The sequence below is a fragment of the Pseudorasbora parva genome, chromosome 9, assembly GCF_024679245.1.
Source record: "Pseudorasbora parva isolate DD20220531a chromosome 9, ASM2467924v1, whole genome shotgun sequence".
Taxonomy (NCBI): Eukaryota; Metazoa; Chordata; class Actinopteri; order Cypriniformes; family Gobionidae; genus Pseudorasbora; species Pseudorasbora parva.
The window spans coordinates 32,517,722-32,537,349 of record NC_090180.1 but is presented as its reverse complement, the minus strand read 5'-3'; the positions used below and the strand labels follow the sequence as shown (position 1 = coordinate 32,537,349).

Here is a 19,628-nt window from a genome sequence, read left to right as displayed (position 1 = left end):
GTAATGATCAAGGATGCAAACTTCAAAAATAAGAAAAATTCTATAGCAGCTCTACAGAGGACAATAGTGTCATTCTTCAGCTCAGCTAAGGTCAGTGTTGATTCAGTTCAATAACTGTTTAATTTATCTGAAGCTCTACAGAAGACAAATAGTGTCATTGAATGAGTCAGTTCACTGCTGATTCAATTCAAAGTACGAGAAGTAATGGTGGTGATGGAAATATATATATATATATATATATATATATATATATATATATATATATATATTTTTTTTTTTTTTTTTTTTTCATTTTTTTTTTTTTTTTTTTTTTTTGCAATTGTTTATTCCTACTGGGCAGAGGAAGAGAAGAGGTAATGAAAACCAAAGTGTCTCAGCAGTCATACACACCAACATGTTCTTTGCATTCAGAATATATTTCAGCCTAATAATGAAACTTCATTGAATGGCTTGTTACACATGTATTTTCAAAATACAAAACACTGTATTTACATTTAAATAAATATTTTCCGTTAGCTGCATTTTATCATTGGTATTTATTGTGCTGTCCATGACCCTGTAACCCATTTTTAGTCACAACATATTAGGAGCCACTGCTTTGGAGCAATGTGCAGTTTGCTCATGTGCAATCCACACAAGGAGCACAAAGACAGGAGAAAGAGGAGGATTCTTCATCCGTCATGTACTTCCCAGAGTCGGGTGCATCCCTGCATTTAGTGAGGAACGCCTGCAGCTCTGATAATGGTGCGCCACGCTTCTGGAAATGCTGCGGTTAAACAGAGAGCAGAGGTTAAGTGTGATCATTCTGAGACTATTAGCATCGATTTGTTCACAGCAGTAAGTGTTTGAGATTGAACTGTATCCTGCTGCTGTGCGTGCGAACAAGGCATGTTACTATTACTCTGAACTAACTGTGTTAAACTTCAGTACATAACATGAATAATAATCAATAAAGTGTCTTGAAACACCCAGCAATACTCAACGTGTTGACGTTATTTCCACTGAAACAGGAAGACAGGAACATATCGAACAGCTCCTCCTGTTATTTGAAACAGCCAGTAGTGTTTAGTTTAAATCATAGCTTGGCCAGAGCCAATGAGCTCGGTAACGATGCAGTTTCCTTCTAATCGCAAACCGTTTCTTCTCTATGGCGACTCGATCACATGATCTGCTCTGTACTATCGTGATTCAGGAGCTGCGGCGTTTCATGTGACACTAATGTGAAACCAGACTTCATTTGCCCCAGTATATTTACACTCTCTGAATCGTCCCCTATCCCCTACATAGTGCAATGTCTGAATCGTCCCCTATCCCCAAAGGAACACATTGTATGAATCGTTCCCTATCCCCTATAGTACACTGTCTGAATCGTTCCCTATCCCCTATATAGTACACTGTCTGAATCGTTCCCTATCCCCTATATAGCGCACTGTCTGAATCCTTCCCTGTCCCCTATATTGGCAGTGCATGAATCGTTCCCTAACCCCTGCATAGCACACTATCTGAATCATTCCCAATCCCCTACATAACAGACTGTCTGATCATTCCCTGTCCCCTATATAGTGCATTGTCTGAATCGTTCCCTATCCCCTATATAGTGCACTGTCTGAATCGTTCCCTATCCCCTACATAACAGACTGTCTGATCATTCCCTATCCCCTATATAGTGCATTGTCTGAATCGTTCCCTATCCCCTATATAGCGCACTGTCTGAATTGTTTCCTATCCCCTATATAGTGCACTGTCTGATTCGTTCCCTATTCCCTATATAGCGCACTGTCTGAATCGTTCCCTATCCCCTATATTGGCAGTGCATGAATCGTTCCCTAACCCCTGCATAGCTCACTATCTGAATCATTCCCAATCCCCTACATTACAGACTGTCTGATCATTCCCTATCCCCTATATAGTGCACTGTCTGAATCGTTACCTATCCCCTATATAGTGCATTGTCTGAATCGTTCCCTATCCCCTATATAGGGCACTGTCTGAATTGTTTCCTATTCCCTATATAGTGCACTCTGAATCGTTCCCTATCCCCTATATGGCGCACTGTCTGAATTGTTTCCTATTCCCTATATAGTGCACTGTGAATCGTTTACTATTCCCTGTATAGCGCACTGTCTGAATCGTTCCCTATCCCCTATATAGCACACTGTCTGATCATTCCCTATCCTCTATATAGTGCACTGTCTGAATCATTCCCTATCCCCTATATAGTGCACTGTCTAAATAGTTTTCTATCCCCTATATAGTGGACTGTCTGAATCGTTCCCTATCCCCTATATAGTGCAGTGTCTTAATCATTTCCTATCCCCTATATAGTGCACTGGCTAAATAGTTTTCTATCCCCTATATAGTGGACTGTCTGAATCGTTCCCTATCCCCTATATAGCGCACTGTCTGAATTGTTTCCTATCCCCTATATAGTGCACTCTGTCTGAATTGTTTCCTATCCCCTATATAGTGCACTCTGTCTTAATTGTTCCCTATCCCCTATATAGTGCACTGTCTGAATTGTTCCCTATCCCCTATATAGTGCACTGTCTGAATTGTTCCCTATCCCCTATATAGTGCACTGTCTGAATTGTTCCCTATCCCCTATATAGTGCACTGTCTGAATTGTTTCCTATCCCCTATATAGTGCACTGTCTGAATTGTTCCCTATCCCCTATATAGCACACTGTCTGAATCGTTCCCTATCCCCTATATAGCACACTGTCTGATCATTCCCTATCCTCTATATAGTGCACTGTCTGAATCATTCCCTATCCCCTATATAGTGCACTGTCTAAATAGTTTTCTATCCCCTATATAGTGGACTGTCTGAATCGTTCCCTATCCCCTATATAGTGCAGTGTCTTAATCATTTCCTATCCCCTATATAGTGCACTGTCTAAATAGGTTTCTATCCCCTATATAGTGGACTGTCTGAATCGTTCCCTAGCCCCTATATAGTGCACTGTCTGAATTGTTTCCTATCCCCTATATAGTGCACTGTCTGAATTGTTTCCTATCCCCTATATAGTGCACTGTCTGAATCGTTTCCTATCCCCTATATAGTGCACTATCTGATCATTCCCTATCCCCTATATAATCTGAAACGTCATTGTCGTGGACAAGACTAACTTTCATAAAAAAAGCCAAAACAATTGCCCACTTTGATTTCATGGTGACTTTAATAATGTTATCAAGACATTAGAACAAAAACAAAAACTTTACCTAAAATGATTAACCTAAAAAAACTGTTTGTTTTGTTAACTTCACTTCCTGCCTCCTGAGATCCCTTTATCTGATCGATTTGATGTATCCTTCTCTGCTTTTGATAATCCACTATTCTGTGCATTTGTTACCATGACCTTTGAGCTAAATATTAAGATGGTGTCTGAAAGTTGCAGTCGTCAATTTGTGTGTACATACAAACATTTTTTACCAACTTTTTCCACTTTTGATGTCATTCCTAGGGAGAAATTAGTCATTAAAAATTCACCCAAGCTTGCGCTATATTGTTGTCGATCATTAGACCGTAACGCTGCCTCAGAAGTCTGTCTGAAATCAGTTTCAGGAGGAAGCTTCATGTCTGTTTAGTCATGGCCTGATAGGGCAGCGAGAGAACAAGTCAGCTGTCTAAGCTTTCAGACACAGCCCAAGTATCGATGCGTCAGCAAAAACAACTCACCACAAAACCAAAGCATTGTGGTGACAGGCTTGCAGAGGCAAGCACCATGCACAATATATATTGAAAATGTAAACTAGCTCAGTTTCACTTGTAATCTCTTGCGCCTGTGTTTACCATGTGAGTAGGAAGCTTTAATAAACTCACCTTGATGGTTTCGTAAGTGTCTGTGATAATGGCAATGAAGAGGCTCAGAACCATAAATGTGAAAAGCGAGATGAAGCTGTAGATATACATCCTGCTGAATAGCCACACCACATAGGTCTTGTCCCGGAGCTTTTTGAAGGTAGAGTAGACTTCATCCCCGTTAATCATGGAAAAGAGGCAGTCGGCTACCATGTTGAACGTTCGAAACTGTGAAGAAATAAGTATAATTATCATTTTTCTAATAATTTCATTTAAATGCTTAAAGGAATAGTTCACCCTAAAATGAAATTTTGATGTTTATACCCCCCTGGCATCCAAGATGTATGTGTGTTTGTTTCTTCAGTAAAACACAAATGAAGATTTTTAACTCCAACCATTGCTCGAATCTCATCTAATATTCCCCAGCACCATTACTTCTGTCAAAGAAGGTCAAAAACCCAGCATGATATACAGTATACACTCACCTAAAGGATTATTAGGAACACAATACTAATACTGTCTTTGACCCCCTTTTACCTTCAGCACTGCCTTAATTCTACGTGGCATCGATTCAACAAGGTACTGAAAGCATTCTTTAGAAATGTTGGCCCATATTGATAGGATAGCATCTTGCAGTTGATGGAGATTTGTGGGATGCACATCCAGGGTTCCACCACATCCCAAGGTTCCACCACATCCCAAAGATGCTCTATTGGGTTGAGATCTGGTGACTGTGGGGGCCATTTTAGTACAGTGAACTTATTGTCATGTTCAAGAAACCAATTTGAAATGATTCAAGCTTTGTAAAATGGTGCATTATCCTGCTGGCAGTAGCCATCAGAGGATGGGTACATGGTGGTCTAAGGGATGGACATGGTCAGAAACAATGCTCAGGTAGGCCGTGGCATTTAAACGATGTCCAATTGGCACTAAGGGCCCTAAAGTGTGCCAAGAAAACTTCCCCCACACCATTACACCACCACCACCAGCCTGCACAGTGGTAACAAGGCATGATGGATCCATGATCTCATTCTGTTTATGCCAAATTCTGACTCTACCATCTGAATGTTCTCAACAGAAATTGAGACTCATCGGACCAGGCAATATTTCACACAGTCTTCAGCGTCCAGTTTTGGTGAGCGTGTGCAAATTGTAGCCTCTTTTTCCTATTTGTAGTGGAGATGAGTGGTACCCGGTGGGGTCTTCTGCTGTTGTGGCCCATCCGCCTCAAGGTTGTGCGTGTTGTGGCTTCACAAATGCTTTGCTGCATACCTCGGTTGTAACGATTTCAGTCAAAGTTGCTCTTCTATCAGCTTGAATCATTCGGCCCATTCTCCTCTGACCTCTGGCATCAACAAGGCATTTTCCCCCACAGGACTGCAGCATACTGGATGTTTTTCCCTTTACACACCATTCTTTGTAAACCCTAGAAATGGCTGTGCGTGAAAATCCCAGTAACTGAGCAGATTTTGAAATACTCAAACCGATCCTATCTGGCACCAACAACCATGCCATGCTCAAAATTGCTTAAACCACATTTCTTTCCTATTCTGACATTCATTTTGGAGTTCAGAAGATTGTCTTGACCAGGACCACACCCCTATATGCATTGAAGTAACTGCCATTTGATTGATTGATTAGATAATTGCATGAATGAGAAATTGAACGGGTGTTCCTAATAATCCTTTAGGTGAGTGTATATTATAGATTCCTCATTAGTGCCTGCACGTATTGGTCGAATGAGGCGTCTTTGTAAATATATCTATGAACGCACAATTTTTTTTGACCGTCTTCGATGGAAGTAATGGCGCTGGGCAATACTAGATGAGATTCGTCTGACATGAGTTAAAATATAACAAATACGGTTCTGTGCCTTAAGACATCAATGTGTCACCATAAGCCACAGGGTTTAATATGAATTCATATGTGTTTTTTACTCTCATAGAAAAACACCCCAATTGACATGCATCATAGGACCAACGGTTCAGTTAAAAATCTTAATTTGTGTTCTACTGAAGAAACAAACATACCTATATCTTGGATGCCCTGGGGGTACGCAGATGAACATTCTTTTTGTGTGAACTGTCCCTTTAATTTGTTTGACTTAAAACTGCTTGGGTAGCTTTATAAGGACAATATTAATGTAAGGATATTGCAAGCATGTAAAATCAGTAGGTTTGGTATATTATAGTTCCAAGGGCTCTTTAAAATGAAACATCTTCAGATATTGCTCACGTTTTCATGATGTGGCCCCAAAACTATCCATCCGCAGAAGCAATAGCTGAGATAGATCATAACAGCGCAGATGGAGAACCGAATGGCATTTGGAAGTGCAGCCTGCAGGGTGAGGATGAGGATCTGGAAACACAAAAGACTCGTTTGAGAAGAAAGGTAGACTCATCATTGTCTTGCATTAATTATGAAGCAGAACATCTGTGTTCTGTATAGCCTGTAGGAGAGTGAATGTAAAGGAATAGTGGCAATAAAAACAGACTGCACACCCACACTTTTCAAACAAAACATTTCACAAAAAAATGAAGGTCTGTTAGGTTTGAATACACTAGAATGACTGAATTTGGAATCTTTTGCTTTGCCGATGCCACCCTTTTTGTACTGTATCTACTGATCCACTTAATACAACATGTCAAAAACTGAATAAATGAGTAGCTTACATAATATTTCTGAAAGAAACTCAGATAACGCATTACTCCAACCCACACAAGCATTGTAGCCGTTCCCAGCAGAATACTGCACACATCATAGTTCATCAGCTCCTGAAAACAAGGCAATTACTGAACAATAACACAGATCTAAACAACAGCTCATGTGATGAGGAGACTGTGGCTTATTTCCTTTTAAAGTGCCCCTGTGATGCTATTTTAAAGGTTCCTGAATGGGAACATGGTTTGTGTTAGCCTAGAAATCTAGACGCACCCTAGCTGCAGGAAATCTAATCTGCCGCGAGTATCGTCTAGCAACTCTCAATACACGTCTGATGACCATGTCTGTTGTGATTGGTCTACTCTGCTCTGGTTGGTCAAATGGCCCAGTCTGTTGTGATTGGTCTGCTATGCTCTGATTGGTCAGATGACCCAGTCTGTTGTGATTGGTCTGCTCTGCTCTTTTTGGTCAGATGACTCGGTCTATGGTGATTGGTCTGCTATGCTCTGATTGGTCAGATGACTCGGTCTATGGTGATTGGTCTGCTATGCTCTGATTGGTCAGATGACCCAGTCTGTTGTGATTGGTCTGCTCTGCTCTGATTGGTCAGATGGCCCAGTCTGTTGTGATTGGTCAGCTCTGCTCTGATTGGTCAGATGACCCAGTCTGTTGTGATTGGTCTGCTCTGCTCTGATTGGTCAGATGGCCCAGTCTGTTGTGATTGGTCTGCTCTGCTCTGATTGGTCAGATGGCCCAGTCTGTTGTGATTGGTCTGCTCTGCTCTGATTGGTCAGATGGCCCAGTCTGTTGTGATTGGTCTCCTCTGCTCTTTTTGGTCTGATGAACCGGTCTATGGTGATTGGTCTGCTATGCTCTGATTGGTCAGATGACCCAGTCTGTTGTGATTGGTCTGCTGTTATTGGTCAGTTGGCCTGGTCTACCGTGATTGGTCTGCTCTGCTCTGATTGGTCAGAGGACCATGTCTGTTGTGACTGGTCTACTCTGCTCTTATTGGTCAGATGGCCCAGTCTGTTGTGATTGGCCAACCACTTACAATGTGTGTCAGAAACCAAACACCATTACCATTTTGAACATTTTGTTTTCCTCTGCCTTCGATACATAGTAATACGAACAGTTGCAATGGCATCAGTTTCACAATATAATTCTTTCCTTTAGAAGTGCATTCAAATGGATTTGCTTTGGCCGCAGAAAACAGCGTCATCTCGACATGAATAACATGAACCAAACTCTTCCAGTCTCAGCTACAACTTCAGTGTTTGAGGGTCAAAGTGCCGGCAGCTTTGAAGACCATAGGCTGGCATTATGGTTATAACATAGGTTTGAGCAGAAGATGAGGCAAGTAATGACGACTCATTTCAGGCAGTTCAGACATCACTTCTTTGTCCTGTGAAGAAGTCACATCACTTCTTTCTTTTGGGAGATAATAACTCTATTTATCAGCACTTTGATCTTGGAAAATGTGCAGATGTTTTACATTTACAAACAGCTATATTTTATTATTACACACTACATGAAAAGTAATATTTGAAAAAGCATAAAAAGGGCACTTTAAATCTAGGTTTGCTCCAGCCTCTATTGTGTATCTCTTGCTCACCTTGCTTTGTATACATATTTTGAGAACTGAACCTGCGATACTCAGCATATCACTGATGATGATGAGAATGTACCAGCCATTAATAAACTCCATTCTCTCAGACCAGGGAACTGTTTTATTGTGGTAAAGGGACACAAATGACGTGTACTCCTGAGGAGAAAAAAAAACATGCATATGACATGTTAATAACATATCTATTACAATCAATATATTATTGCATACCCAAGCTCTTGATTAGCCTTTTTCTTTAGGCTTAATTCTTTTTTTTAAATTCTATTTGATTTTGAGTGCAGATTTCATTTCCGTTTTTTGATCTATAGACAACTAGGACTGTAATGACATTGCACTCTAAATACATAGACATTAAAGACCCCTATTATGCTATTTTAAAGTTTTCTAATTTAGTTTTGGAGGTCTCAAACAACAGGTTTACATGCATCAAAGGTTAAAAAAAAACTTTAATTAAAATATTTTTTGGAAATATATTACCTGTTTCTACACTTTTACTATAATAAAACCATGGTTATTTTTTGTAAGGGGAGCCAACTATGCTCTGATTGGTCAGACGGCCCAGTCTGTTATTTGGTCTACTGCGTACAGTTCATAACTGAACTCCAGCTCCATCCGGAGGCTTTCTAAAGCTCAGCGATTACACGCTATAAAGACGTAACGATGATGACGATTTTACACCAATCCCAGTGCGATTCTGAATAGATCCTGAAACATACTAGTTATTTAACTCGAACCTTAAGCAGGACGTTACTCAGTGATGCTACTCAGTTTGAGGTACATGGAGGTATGGTGGAGTTGATGGAGGGAGGAGCCATGATGGTGGCTTGGTACGCGACATCCTGGGGACGAGCAGAAGAAAGGTAGCCTTTGGGAGATGAGCCCCTTGTGCAGACGCGAACTGAAGGAGTGATGGAGCGCTGATAACCTGGGCGGTTGCAACAGAGCAGCAGCAACGATCCCCCTAAGATGGAAGTGGGGATCTGGGAGGCTGAGGTTAAGCAGACGCGACCGAGGGAGCAGCAGTGGCTGAAGAGGTCAGAGAGCAGTGGACTACCTGCAAATCCGCAGTGGAGGTGTGGCAATATCCGATCCACGTGGAGTCAATGGTCCAAAGGGACCCAGGGAGGCAGAATGGATAATGGTCAACGCTGGAGTATCACAGGCGCAGGAGCCAGGATGATGGGTCTAGCCTCAGGCTTATTATGCCCAGGCAGAATTGTCTCCTAGCATTCCACGGTGAGGAGGTAGAGGTGACACAGAGGGACCGAGGTGAATTCAACACTTGACATTCATCTCTCCACACTCACTCAAACTGTCCATTAAGTCCAGCCGGTTCTCACTCTCAGTGGCGAGAGGGTGGGCAGGGCTTTCTTCCATACCCTCGATCTCCACAAGGCTCACAACCCATGGTCAGACTCTATGTGGTGCTTTGCTCTCTTAAGCCCCGTTTCCACCAAAATTACCCGGAACAATTTGTACCAGGAACTTTTTTACAGGAACTTTTCTCCCCCCAAACCTGCAGCTGTCTGCGTTTCCACCGCGATCTAAAGTTCCGAGAAGATTAGGCAAATTAGTCCGGTGATGTAGGACTGCGCGCGACTGCGCGACTGAGACATTATCTAAACCGATCTGGAGTTTACGTGTGATGACTTTCAATCACAATCATTTTGTCACATGCAGTTTGTCTGCCGCATCAAAAATGTCAACGCTGTTTTCTCCAGCAGCTGGACTGTGTTAACTGTAGCCATAGCAACTCTTAGGCCACCAGGACTAATACAGTATTATATAAGCTATTTATTTGTTTTAAAGTGTAAAAATCATCTCAGAAAAAAAGAAACAAAAATCTTCTGTCAGGCGCAGTTAAAGTAAAAACTGCCTGGGGAAATATACGCTGTGTCATTACTCCAACATTATCTTCATAACTTACGAAATAAAAAGTTTACCCCTCAGAAAAATGAGCTTTCCTCTCTTGTCAACATGAGCGCGGCGCGCGCTGTCTCGTCATATAAGGACGCACACTTAAAAGTAATCAGTCAGGTCGTTTACATGGTGAAAAATAATTAATAACGAGTATGGAAGAGATTCAAGCTGTGCTGCTTTTGCTGGTTATGTATAGGTTTACTAAGAGGTAATTAACAACGACAGAAAAGAGCACTAATATGGAGATTCAGCAGCATATTCAGAAAGCTTGTAAAGCTAGATTTAAAATGACAATGTATATTATCAGCTATTACGGACATTGAACGTGAGATGGCTTAGACAAACGCGCGCCATCAGACAGAGAGCAAGGCTGATATTTACTGAACGTAGACCGAACCTCGCAAAATACTTTTTGTTGAAATAAAAGGCTGCGTGAGCTAAACCAATCAGCATGTTCAGCGCCCAAGTCCCGCCCTCGAAAGTTCCTGAACTTTGAAAAAGTCCTACCTCGCGAGCAGGGCCGTTTGGAGGGGGAAATATTTACCCGGAACTTCATTTAGACCCTGGTTCCTGTGGTCTAAACACACCGAGTACCACCCAAAGTTCCTGGTTCCTGGGTAAAGTTCCTGTGGTGGAAACGGGGCTTTAGACACCTGATGATGGCCACCCTCCAGCTGGAAGGTCTACTGGGTTTTGATAGTTAGCCCCGATCCAATATAAAGATTACAGCATCTCATCATTGTATGTGGAATAAATGGCACAGAACTGCAGCGTGTATTCCATTAAATCATGGCCATTCCGGGCCAAAGCAGCAAACTGTGTTGCAAAATATATCTGTCACTGTAGGAAGCACAGGAAGATGGAGATCAGCAAACAATCCAAAAGGTAGGTAGAGAAAACGTGATACGACAAATGAGAACTGAAAAGACTGCAACTTACATAAAATCGACTGCAATACACAGGGGAGTATTAAGGTAACTAAATGAACAACAGATGAACTAAGTAGCAAACACTACTTAGGCAAAGCAGAACAGGAAACTGAATGAAAACAACACAAAGAAAACTAAACAGACTAGAACATGTCTTCTGATATGTGTCTCCTGTTCCTAAATGCTACCCTTTTCCAATAATATCACTTAATATCACAGTTGACTGAAGAATATCTAGCATGGATGAAATTTCATGAACTGGCTTATTGCAATGGTGCCATCCTATCACAGTACCACTATTGAATTCACTGAGATCTTAAAGGGTTACTTCAGCGGTTTAGCATATGGCTTTGTAACCCGGGCATGGGGGCGTGGGATCGCACTCACAGCACTCAGCTTGGGCAGCTGCAGGCATTCATATAAACGGAGCTGCCGGTGGAGCAAAGTGAGTGTTTCAACTTCTCAAATGAATTCCTATGAAAGTTAAGCTTCCAAAGGCATGAAACTGAAAACGTGCACGACTGAACACGCGCCGTGAATGTACGCCGCGGCCGCAATTACCTCAGATCTTGTGATGAATGTAATCTGACTCCTGCTGTGTGTGTGCTGTGACACTCTGTCGGCTCACTCACATTATATTGAACAGACACAATATAATTGTATTTTTAATTGTAGTGTCTGTTCTCTAACTGAACTGATTTTATGAAAATGAAAGCGGTGGGCAATTGATCCAGTAATCAGATCTTTTCTCCGTCTAGAAGGCACCAAATTCAAAAATAGTTTCACATTTCAGCAAAGTTTCCTCATTATTAGGAATGAGAGTATAGTTCCTAGTCATACCGGTCTAGAAAATAATTTTTCATTTTCCGTTGGTCTTAGTACACAATGTAACTAGATGAGTCAAGTTTTAAATAGGAACAAATATTAAAAGTCTTTGGTCATTTTTGAGCACAATGCTAATGGTCTAATCTGATTCAATGATGTATGCTAAACAATGCTAAAAGTGCTACTGCCAGATGGAGATCGGCAGAATGGATTTGTGGCGAGTAATAATGAGCGGCAGCTGCGCGCCACACCGGTCTCGTCTCATGGCGGAGTGACGGGAGTATAAAAAGAGGAGCGAAGCCAGTGTAAAGTGTTTATGTTTGTGTGTGCGGGCAGTCGTCTGTGAGGGGCTGCCTGCACTTTACTTTCGTTTTGTTTATTTACTGAATTAAAGTTTTTGAATGTTCGCCGGTTCCCGCCTCTTTCCTTCCGATATTTATGCACATTGCTACAGGATTCGAAAACGATAAAACTCCACTGTTTAACTCTAAGGGACTTGGAAAATGAGCCTATTTTCAAAAAAAGTGTAGTGTTCCTTTAAGGCTGCGCCCTCCAAAGGTCATGTTTGTCAGCCGCATACGTCAGAGAGGCTGCCTCATTTCAGAAAAGTAACCTTTTCAAAGTAAGAAAGTAATGACAGTAATTTCCACCTCATGTGTCAGGGCTTGGTTGCATAAATCTCAGTTTTTTTGTTTGTTTGTTTTTTTCCTAACAATACTATGGGGAACTCACTAGAATCACACAATATACATCAACCTAGTAAACTAAAACAACACAGAAGAAAATAAATCCTGAAATACACAAGGGAAGCAAGTAACAGGAACTGAAGGTGCATAATGTAATTAGTAACCAAATGAACAAGGGAATATAGCCAGGTAGGCAAACAGGGAAAACTAAAACACAAGCAAACTGAATATAAGCCTGACATCATGAGGAATAACAGTCAGTTTTATAATGGTTACTTTTCTAAAATGAAACATCCTTGACGTATCCGGCAGACAAATATGCAAATATGACCTCCAGAGGGCACAGCCTTTAAAATGAGTTTGAACTTTTAGTCAGCCTTTGACTCTTTTTTATGTATCATACTCTGTAAATGTCTTGTTCAAACTTATTGCAAACCCTAATAAGTTGGCAGAACATAAAAATAAACATTTGAGGTGGTTAGTTGCCTTTAAGTTAACAAACTCCAAGATAAAGTTAGTAAAAGATAATTCTGATACTGCACAAACATGTTAATTGCATTTTAATTAAAATTTTGACTAGGCTAACTTGTACAATTTGATTTAATACACATCATTACTCAAATATTTTACAATTAGTTGCTAACGAGCTATAACACACTTGTGTGATTAAAACTTAAATTATGTTATAATAAGAATAGAATAGAGCAGTTCTTTTATAGGCTTGATTTGCTCAGTGGACTTGCTGAGTAACTCTAGATCTGCACTTAATGTGACCAGGAGACTTACTAACTGTAAGAGAACGCCTGTGTAGACTGAGCGTGTGCAGAGGATGAGAGAGAGCAAACAGGAGCAGATGACCACACAGTCAAACAGAACAATGAGCCGGAAGTGACTGTCTGCTGGAACAAACACAGCAAAATAGACTTTTAGACATCAGTCTTATTATGGCACAAAATAGTTAGCTGCTACATAGACAGCAGGATGACTAAATGTATTCAATGCCCTTATTTTTAACTGTTAAGCCGTTGGATAACTGATCGTGGGTAGGAAGTGAGCAGGAAGTGCATTGACCCCCACAAATAATTCTAATTATTCATACATTTTTTAAATCAGTCTGAAGTGTCCAAATACTTTGGAGCCACTGTATATTTATGTAATGTCCTGTTTAGTGCTGACTGTGATGACCACACTGTGATATGTGATGACCGCTGATTTTGTAGAGAGGAAGTGTTTGTGCTAAGTGGTCTAGTATTACAAATCAACTTACTTGAGCCAGAAACATTCCAGTCCTTACAACCCTTTATTTGTACATCACTGTTTAAAGATATCTTGATTTTTCCACTGTGTGCACTGTTGTCAAACTTGATCTGTAATCAAACACAGCAGAATACCCACGTTATCCAATTAACTTCAACATTTCCCAAGGGTATTCCAGCACAAAGTCAGTCATTCTCTAGATGACATTGAAAAGCTTGTGACAAAATGGTATGACATGAACAAGATGGTTGACTGGAAAGTTGAAAAATGAAAAATTGAAACCAAAATGGAGAAGAGGAAAACATATAGCTTTCATGTGTCAAACCTCTATTAGCCAATCCTGGAAACTGTGTGATTACGGCAAGTAAAAATGTGAATTCTAAAGCAGAAACCAACTCTCTTTAGATGTTAAGGTAATAGAGAAGTGTATTTTGTACAAAATATGTATGAAATGGAATATTACTTACATTAATCTTGAAGTTATAGCAGTCAGGAAGCTCTTGATGTCGTACTGTTTGAACGTTGATTGCCTTTACTTTAAAATAGATGTTTACTGCTAACAACCTTTGAAATAATCACAAAAATATAATTCCATAAACTCTATACAATAAAACAGATGTATTTCATAGATGAATGTAGTGTACACACCTTTGAAAATCTAAAGTGAGGTTCATGTCATTTTCCAAATCATCATTCTTGTAGTGTGATATGGGATAAAAATAAATGCATTCTGGAATATTTAAAAAAAATATATACAAAAATGAATATATAAAAAAATAAAATAAATACAAAACAATAAGCTATAAATCCAAACGATCTTTTCCACAATAAATTTGAAGTATGGTACAGACCTGTCTCTACACGTGGATCAATATCAAAGGTCTCACTGGCAGGTAAAATGTTAGCGTGCCGATAAAAATCTTGACAGAGTGACAGAGGGGTGAACATGCCATCGATCTTCTCAAATGCATGATTATCTACAGTCAGGTTTTGCAGGTGTAGATACTAAAAAAAATCAGATAATTGATCAGATGCAAACAATAAAGCAGTTTCAGTCATGGCACATCTATAAAGATGTTTAAAATGTTAGCAACTTAACATTTAGTTGTGCTAAAATGAAACCCAGCCTTGTGCATAGTAGTATGTAGCAAGGACATTGTCACGGGTAGGTTGTTATAGGAATTGCATGAATGTAAGGTTATAGGGAAAAACTTTAATAATAATCCACAACAGCAAACTCATTAACAAAAACGGACAATGAACTATACAGAACAGGGAGTATATGCACAAGCTTAAACAAGGCTTGACAAGTGACAAATGAATTTAAATACATAATCAAGGAGGCTTACAAGAGTAAACAGAATCAGAAACTGAACAGAAACAGAACTGTTCCCTGAACAGAAACAGAACTCCCCCCTCTGCGCCCTTGAGCCGTAAAAGTCCAACTGAGGCGGGAGGCCGGGGGCTCTGGAGGAGGATGCAGAACTGGCAGAGGATAGGGAGCCAGAGAAGTTGATGTGGTGACGGGGTAAAAACCAGGGTGGCGAAAATGGTGGAAGGAACCAGGGTGGAGGCAGGAGGAGTCTGGTGAAAACCCAGAGTCTAGCCAGGATGACGCTCCACAGTCGAGGGAGGAAGGAGCCATGGTAGAGATTTTCAGGTGAGGTGACATCCGACCGAGGTGACAGCGGAGGATTGGGGGAACCCGGTGAGGAGGGAGGCCGGGGGCTCTGGAGGAGGATGCAGAACCAGCAGAGGATAGGGAGCCAGAGAAGTTGACGGGGTGACGGGGGAAAAACCAGGGTGGCGAAAATGGTGGAAGGAACCAGGGTGGAGGCAGGAGGAGTCTGGTGGAAACCCAGAGTCTAGCCATGAAGACGCTCCACAGTCGAGGGAGGAAGGAGCCATGGTAGAGATTTTCAGGTGAGGTGACATCCGACCGAGGTGACAGCGGAGGATTGGGGGAACCCGGTGAAGAGGGAGGTATGAGTTTGGACAATGGCCCGAGATGGAATTGCGGTATCGGCGGCTGGAGGAGGAGCCAGGGGATATCTTTGACAAGGAGGAGCTGGATGCCGGAAGACCCGAGGGAAGGCAAGAGTCTGGGATCCCTTTCCATTGGCTTCTTTCTGTTGTCCCCCATGGCTTTATTGAAAAAATCTCCCCTATTGCTCCTCTTCCCTAGACTCCACTGTGGTGTATCGTCCTGGCTGGACTTTGGGTTTCCACCAGACTCCTCCTGCTCCTGTCTCAACCCCAGTCAATTCACACCACAGAGGGGAGGTTGAGGAGGAGTCAAGGGGCTGATGGGAGACAGCAGAGATGGGGCTGACGAACTGGTTGATATTGAAAAAGGAGGCAGGAGAGGGAGGGTCACAAGTGAGCACCTTTAAGGGAGACGTGCAGGCTAACCCTAACCCTTCTCAGGGAACTTGGTTGTATACGCAACTTGAAACGTTCCCTTTTGAAGAACTTTGACTCTGTGTCTTGGTGTTGACTGTGGGAATTATCCATAGGCTACTACAAGTCCCAACAGTAGCTGGGTTATTACATTTTAGTTCTTTTTGCATTGCACCTCTGTCCCTTACTCCACTACACCTCTGTCCCAGGGATAGGTGACTAACCCTGCCCATGATCTAAGGCCCTGTTTACACTTTGTATTAAGATGTGTTTTGGTGGATTGGATCACAAGTGGACAATGATAAACACAGGTGTAAACGGAAGACAAAAAAGCTGATGATGTGTAATACAAGAGCCGATTTATACTGACAGGCGCTCAGCTTTTGACATCATGGACTGTCCACCAATGAAAATTGGCATGAAGTTACACATATGCCAATAGACGAAGGGTCGAAATTCCCCCAACATTAAAGTTGGTCCAAAGCATTTTTTCCCCCACTGTTTAACTGTCACATTATGGACTCTTATTTTTTTGCATTCTGTTTTGTTTCCTTTAGTTCCTGTATCCCTGCTCTGTAAAAAAAATCCGGTTTTCTTGGTTACTTCTGATTTGCAGCTGTTTCTCTTTATGCTCCCCTTGTATTTATACAATTGCCTTGTATTTCTCCCTGTTCAGTTCCTAGTCGGTTCTCATTTGTAATTTGCTGCGGTAGTTTCTCCTAAGTGAATTAGTGCGTGCTTACCACAATGTGACAGTAACTCAAAGGACTTACCCTTCTGATTGTGTACAGTATATGATCATGGACCTCGTGTTTTGTGTATAAGGCATAATCTTTATTGCTGTCCTTGTAACTTTTGAGGAAGAAATGCTTGAAGGCGATGAGATTTTCCTCTTTAAAGGTGACCATCATCTCGTTGCTCAATCCAAAAGAGACCAACTGTGATAGAAATTCAAAAGGTAAGACTTTACTTCAATAGTCACTTTAGACATTCTACTAACTAAAAGTAACGTATGTCAACTTCTTCTAACAAGTATGTCAACTTATTTTAACACCAACCATAACCTAACAGTCTACTAATACTCTAATGCTAGCTGCTAGCTGAATAGCTACATCAAGGTCAAGCTGAAGATTTACATGATTTCCAAAAATGCACAGCCCCAGAGCCACACCTACCTATTACGTACTCGCCATAAACCAATGGCAGTTTGAAGGTGTTTACCAGCCAGAGCCAACTTCGAACTCGTTTTGGCCTGATTTTGCTCGTAATGATATATAATCAGCTCGTTGGATTTCGCTTGAAGTATATATCGAATATAACTATAACAATGTTAATTGGTCAGCTGGCTCAGTTTGTTGTGATTGGTCAAGCTCTTCCAGAGTGTTTGGGAAATGTCCCACCCCTTACCATAGCCCCCAGATTCAACACACTACTAACTAACTCAATCAGGCCACACCCATTTATTCTGCATATGAAGATTGTTACGTGCATGTTCCCATGAGAAACCTCAAGACTACAATGGAGGTGTTTCAGGGAGTTCAGAAACACTGACACTGATACTGAGAAGAAATCCCGCTGGAGGGACTTTGGAAAACTTTTTCATGCTCAAACAGAAACATCACACACTAAAGAAAGTTGAACATGTGAAAAAGCACAATATTATAAAAACTCAGACTAAAAAGAGTACATATTTGATAAATCATAAGTTCTGGGGTAAATTACATCACATACCTGAATAGTAATAATGGCAATCTTGAGTATCTGCAGCATCATTTTCCATGGCTTACGACCTCTTGCTCTGTATTTCTGGCATGGACTCATGAAGAAATATTTCAGTTTTCTCCTGAAGTTTTCCATAAACTGAGGGTCCGCCGCATATGATTTAGCTGTCCCTTTGCATGCCGAGTGATTATTGGAAGCACTACACAATAAAGGCTCCCTGTCAGACATTTGTGCCAACTCACTCTTCAGTCAGAGCACCAGACTGACTCTGCACTTACCACACACAGGGTTTTTCTACATTTGAGGAACTGAAGCTATTGTCTTGCAGTTTGCAAACTGGCAGAACCAGAGCTCATCTTCAAGTTTAGTTATCTATGAGTGCTGATAAAAGTTAAAAATCAGATAAAGTGACATTTTTTTAAAATCACCTCATGGGTGGAGATGATGTGCAGCCTAGAGAGATAAACCATTTCTGAGCAGGTTGTACGACATTCCCTAGATTTGTCTGTCACTCATACTTATGAGTATGACTGTAAAGTATAAAATATACGAAAAATGCTGTGATAACTTACCAAATGTCTAATCCTTAAATGAGATAAATAACATAAAAATGAATGATTGAATCAGCTGGAATCTGTTCTCTTAACATTTTGTAATAGTGAGTGGAGTCAATCAAGCTGCAAATTAATTCTTATATTCAACTATGAGTGACACATTCTGTTATTAGATTTCACAAGCATGGCTACCGGGCCGGAATAACACATTTTCAAAATTCCAAGCAGGCAGTTTCATAGTATTGTGTTGTACATGCTGTTTCTTTCTTTATAACTAATTTTTTTGTAAGTTTTTAACAGTTTAGCATTATTGCTAAATAAGTATAATAAACTTAAAAGGTGATATTTCTATAATTTAAATTTAAATTTGATTACTGTATTAAAGAAACTCCTAAACTCCTCATAAAGAACTTAACGAAAAACATGTATTTTCATTTATTTCTTTGTCAATCTTGAGCTGAATTTGTTATCGAATTAACAGAGAACGCTGTTTCAGTGAACTTAACTGTTTCGCCAACATAAGAGTGTGTTTAGTTTGCTTTGTTAACTGTTTTGAAAGCTGTTACCTGAGTTTGGAGAAATGTACCAAATCGATTGAGAAAACTAATTGACTCATGTGCACTAAAATATTTTTTTATTTATTTAATTTAAATTTTATATATATATATATATATATATATATATATATATATATATATATATATATATATATATATATATATATATATACACATCTATTTTCATTAATTTCTTTGTGTATCTTCAGCTGAATTTGTTATCACATCAACAGAGAACAAACTTTTAGTTTTGATGTTAATATTGAATTTTAATAAATGCATAACTGTTTCGCCAACATAAGAGTGTATTTAGTTTGCAAAACTGTTTTGAAAATGTTACCGGAGTTTGGAGAAATGTACCAAATCGACTGAAAAAAACTATAATCAGCTCCTCAAGACAATCCATCACTTCAGTTTATTTGGTGGTGGTTGAGGAGATTGCCCCTTCAATGTAAAGCGCTTTGAGTGCCCAGAAAAGCGCTATATAAATCGAACAAATTATTATTATTATTTATGAGGTTTGCCATTTTTGCAACCCCGTTTCCAAAGTGGGCATGTAAAAAATAAAATAAAGCAATATAAATTAAATAAAAGTATGCCAAAAATGAATAGGCCTACATAAATGCATGTCAAACTTTAAAAAGCACATGACAAAATTATTGCTCTTTAATTAGAGAAATAAAGATGA

At 40.2% G+C, this 19,628-nt stretch overlaps 1 protein-coding gene across 3 annotated transcripts; it reads right to left on the bottom strand.

Moving 5' to 3' along the window:
• Positions 1–362: 362 nt before the first annotated feature.
• mcoln3a (mucolipin TRP cation channel 3a) lies at positions 363–18,072 on the bottom strand. Of its 3 annotated transcripts, none has more exons than XM_067452276.1 (12): positions 17,839–18,072; positions 16,881–17,045; positions 14,559–14,712; positions 14,356–14,437; positions 14,175–14,271; positions 13,718–13,817; positions 13,237–13,349; positions 8,079–8,228; positions 6,475–6,576; positions 6,038–6,160; positions 3,824–4,030; positions 363–766 (listed from the first exon to the last, which is right to left on the bottom strand). In XM_067452276.1, the coding sequence occupies exons 1-12, from the start codon at positions 18,055–18,057 to the stop codon at positions 620–622; spliced, it is 1,659 nt and encodes a 552-aa protein (XP_067308377.1). In that variant the 5' UTR covers positions 18,058–18,072; the 3' UTR covers positions 363–619. The 3 variants fall into 3 exon arrangements, with proteins under 3 accessions (XP_067308377.1, XP_067308378.1, XP_067308379.1); XM_067452277.1 differs by having other exon boundaries at positions 13,237–13,346; XM_067452278.1 differs by lacking the exon at positions 6,475–6,576.
• Between the last annotated feature and the right edge of the window lie 1,556 nt (positions 18,073–19,628).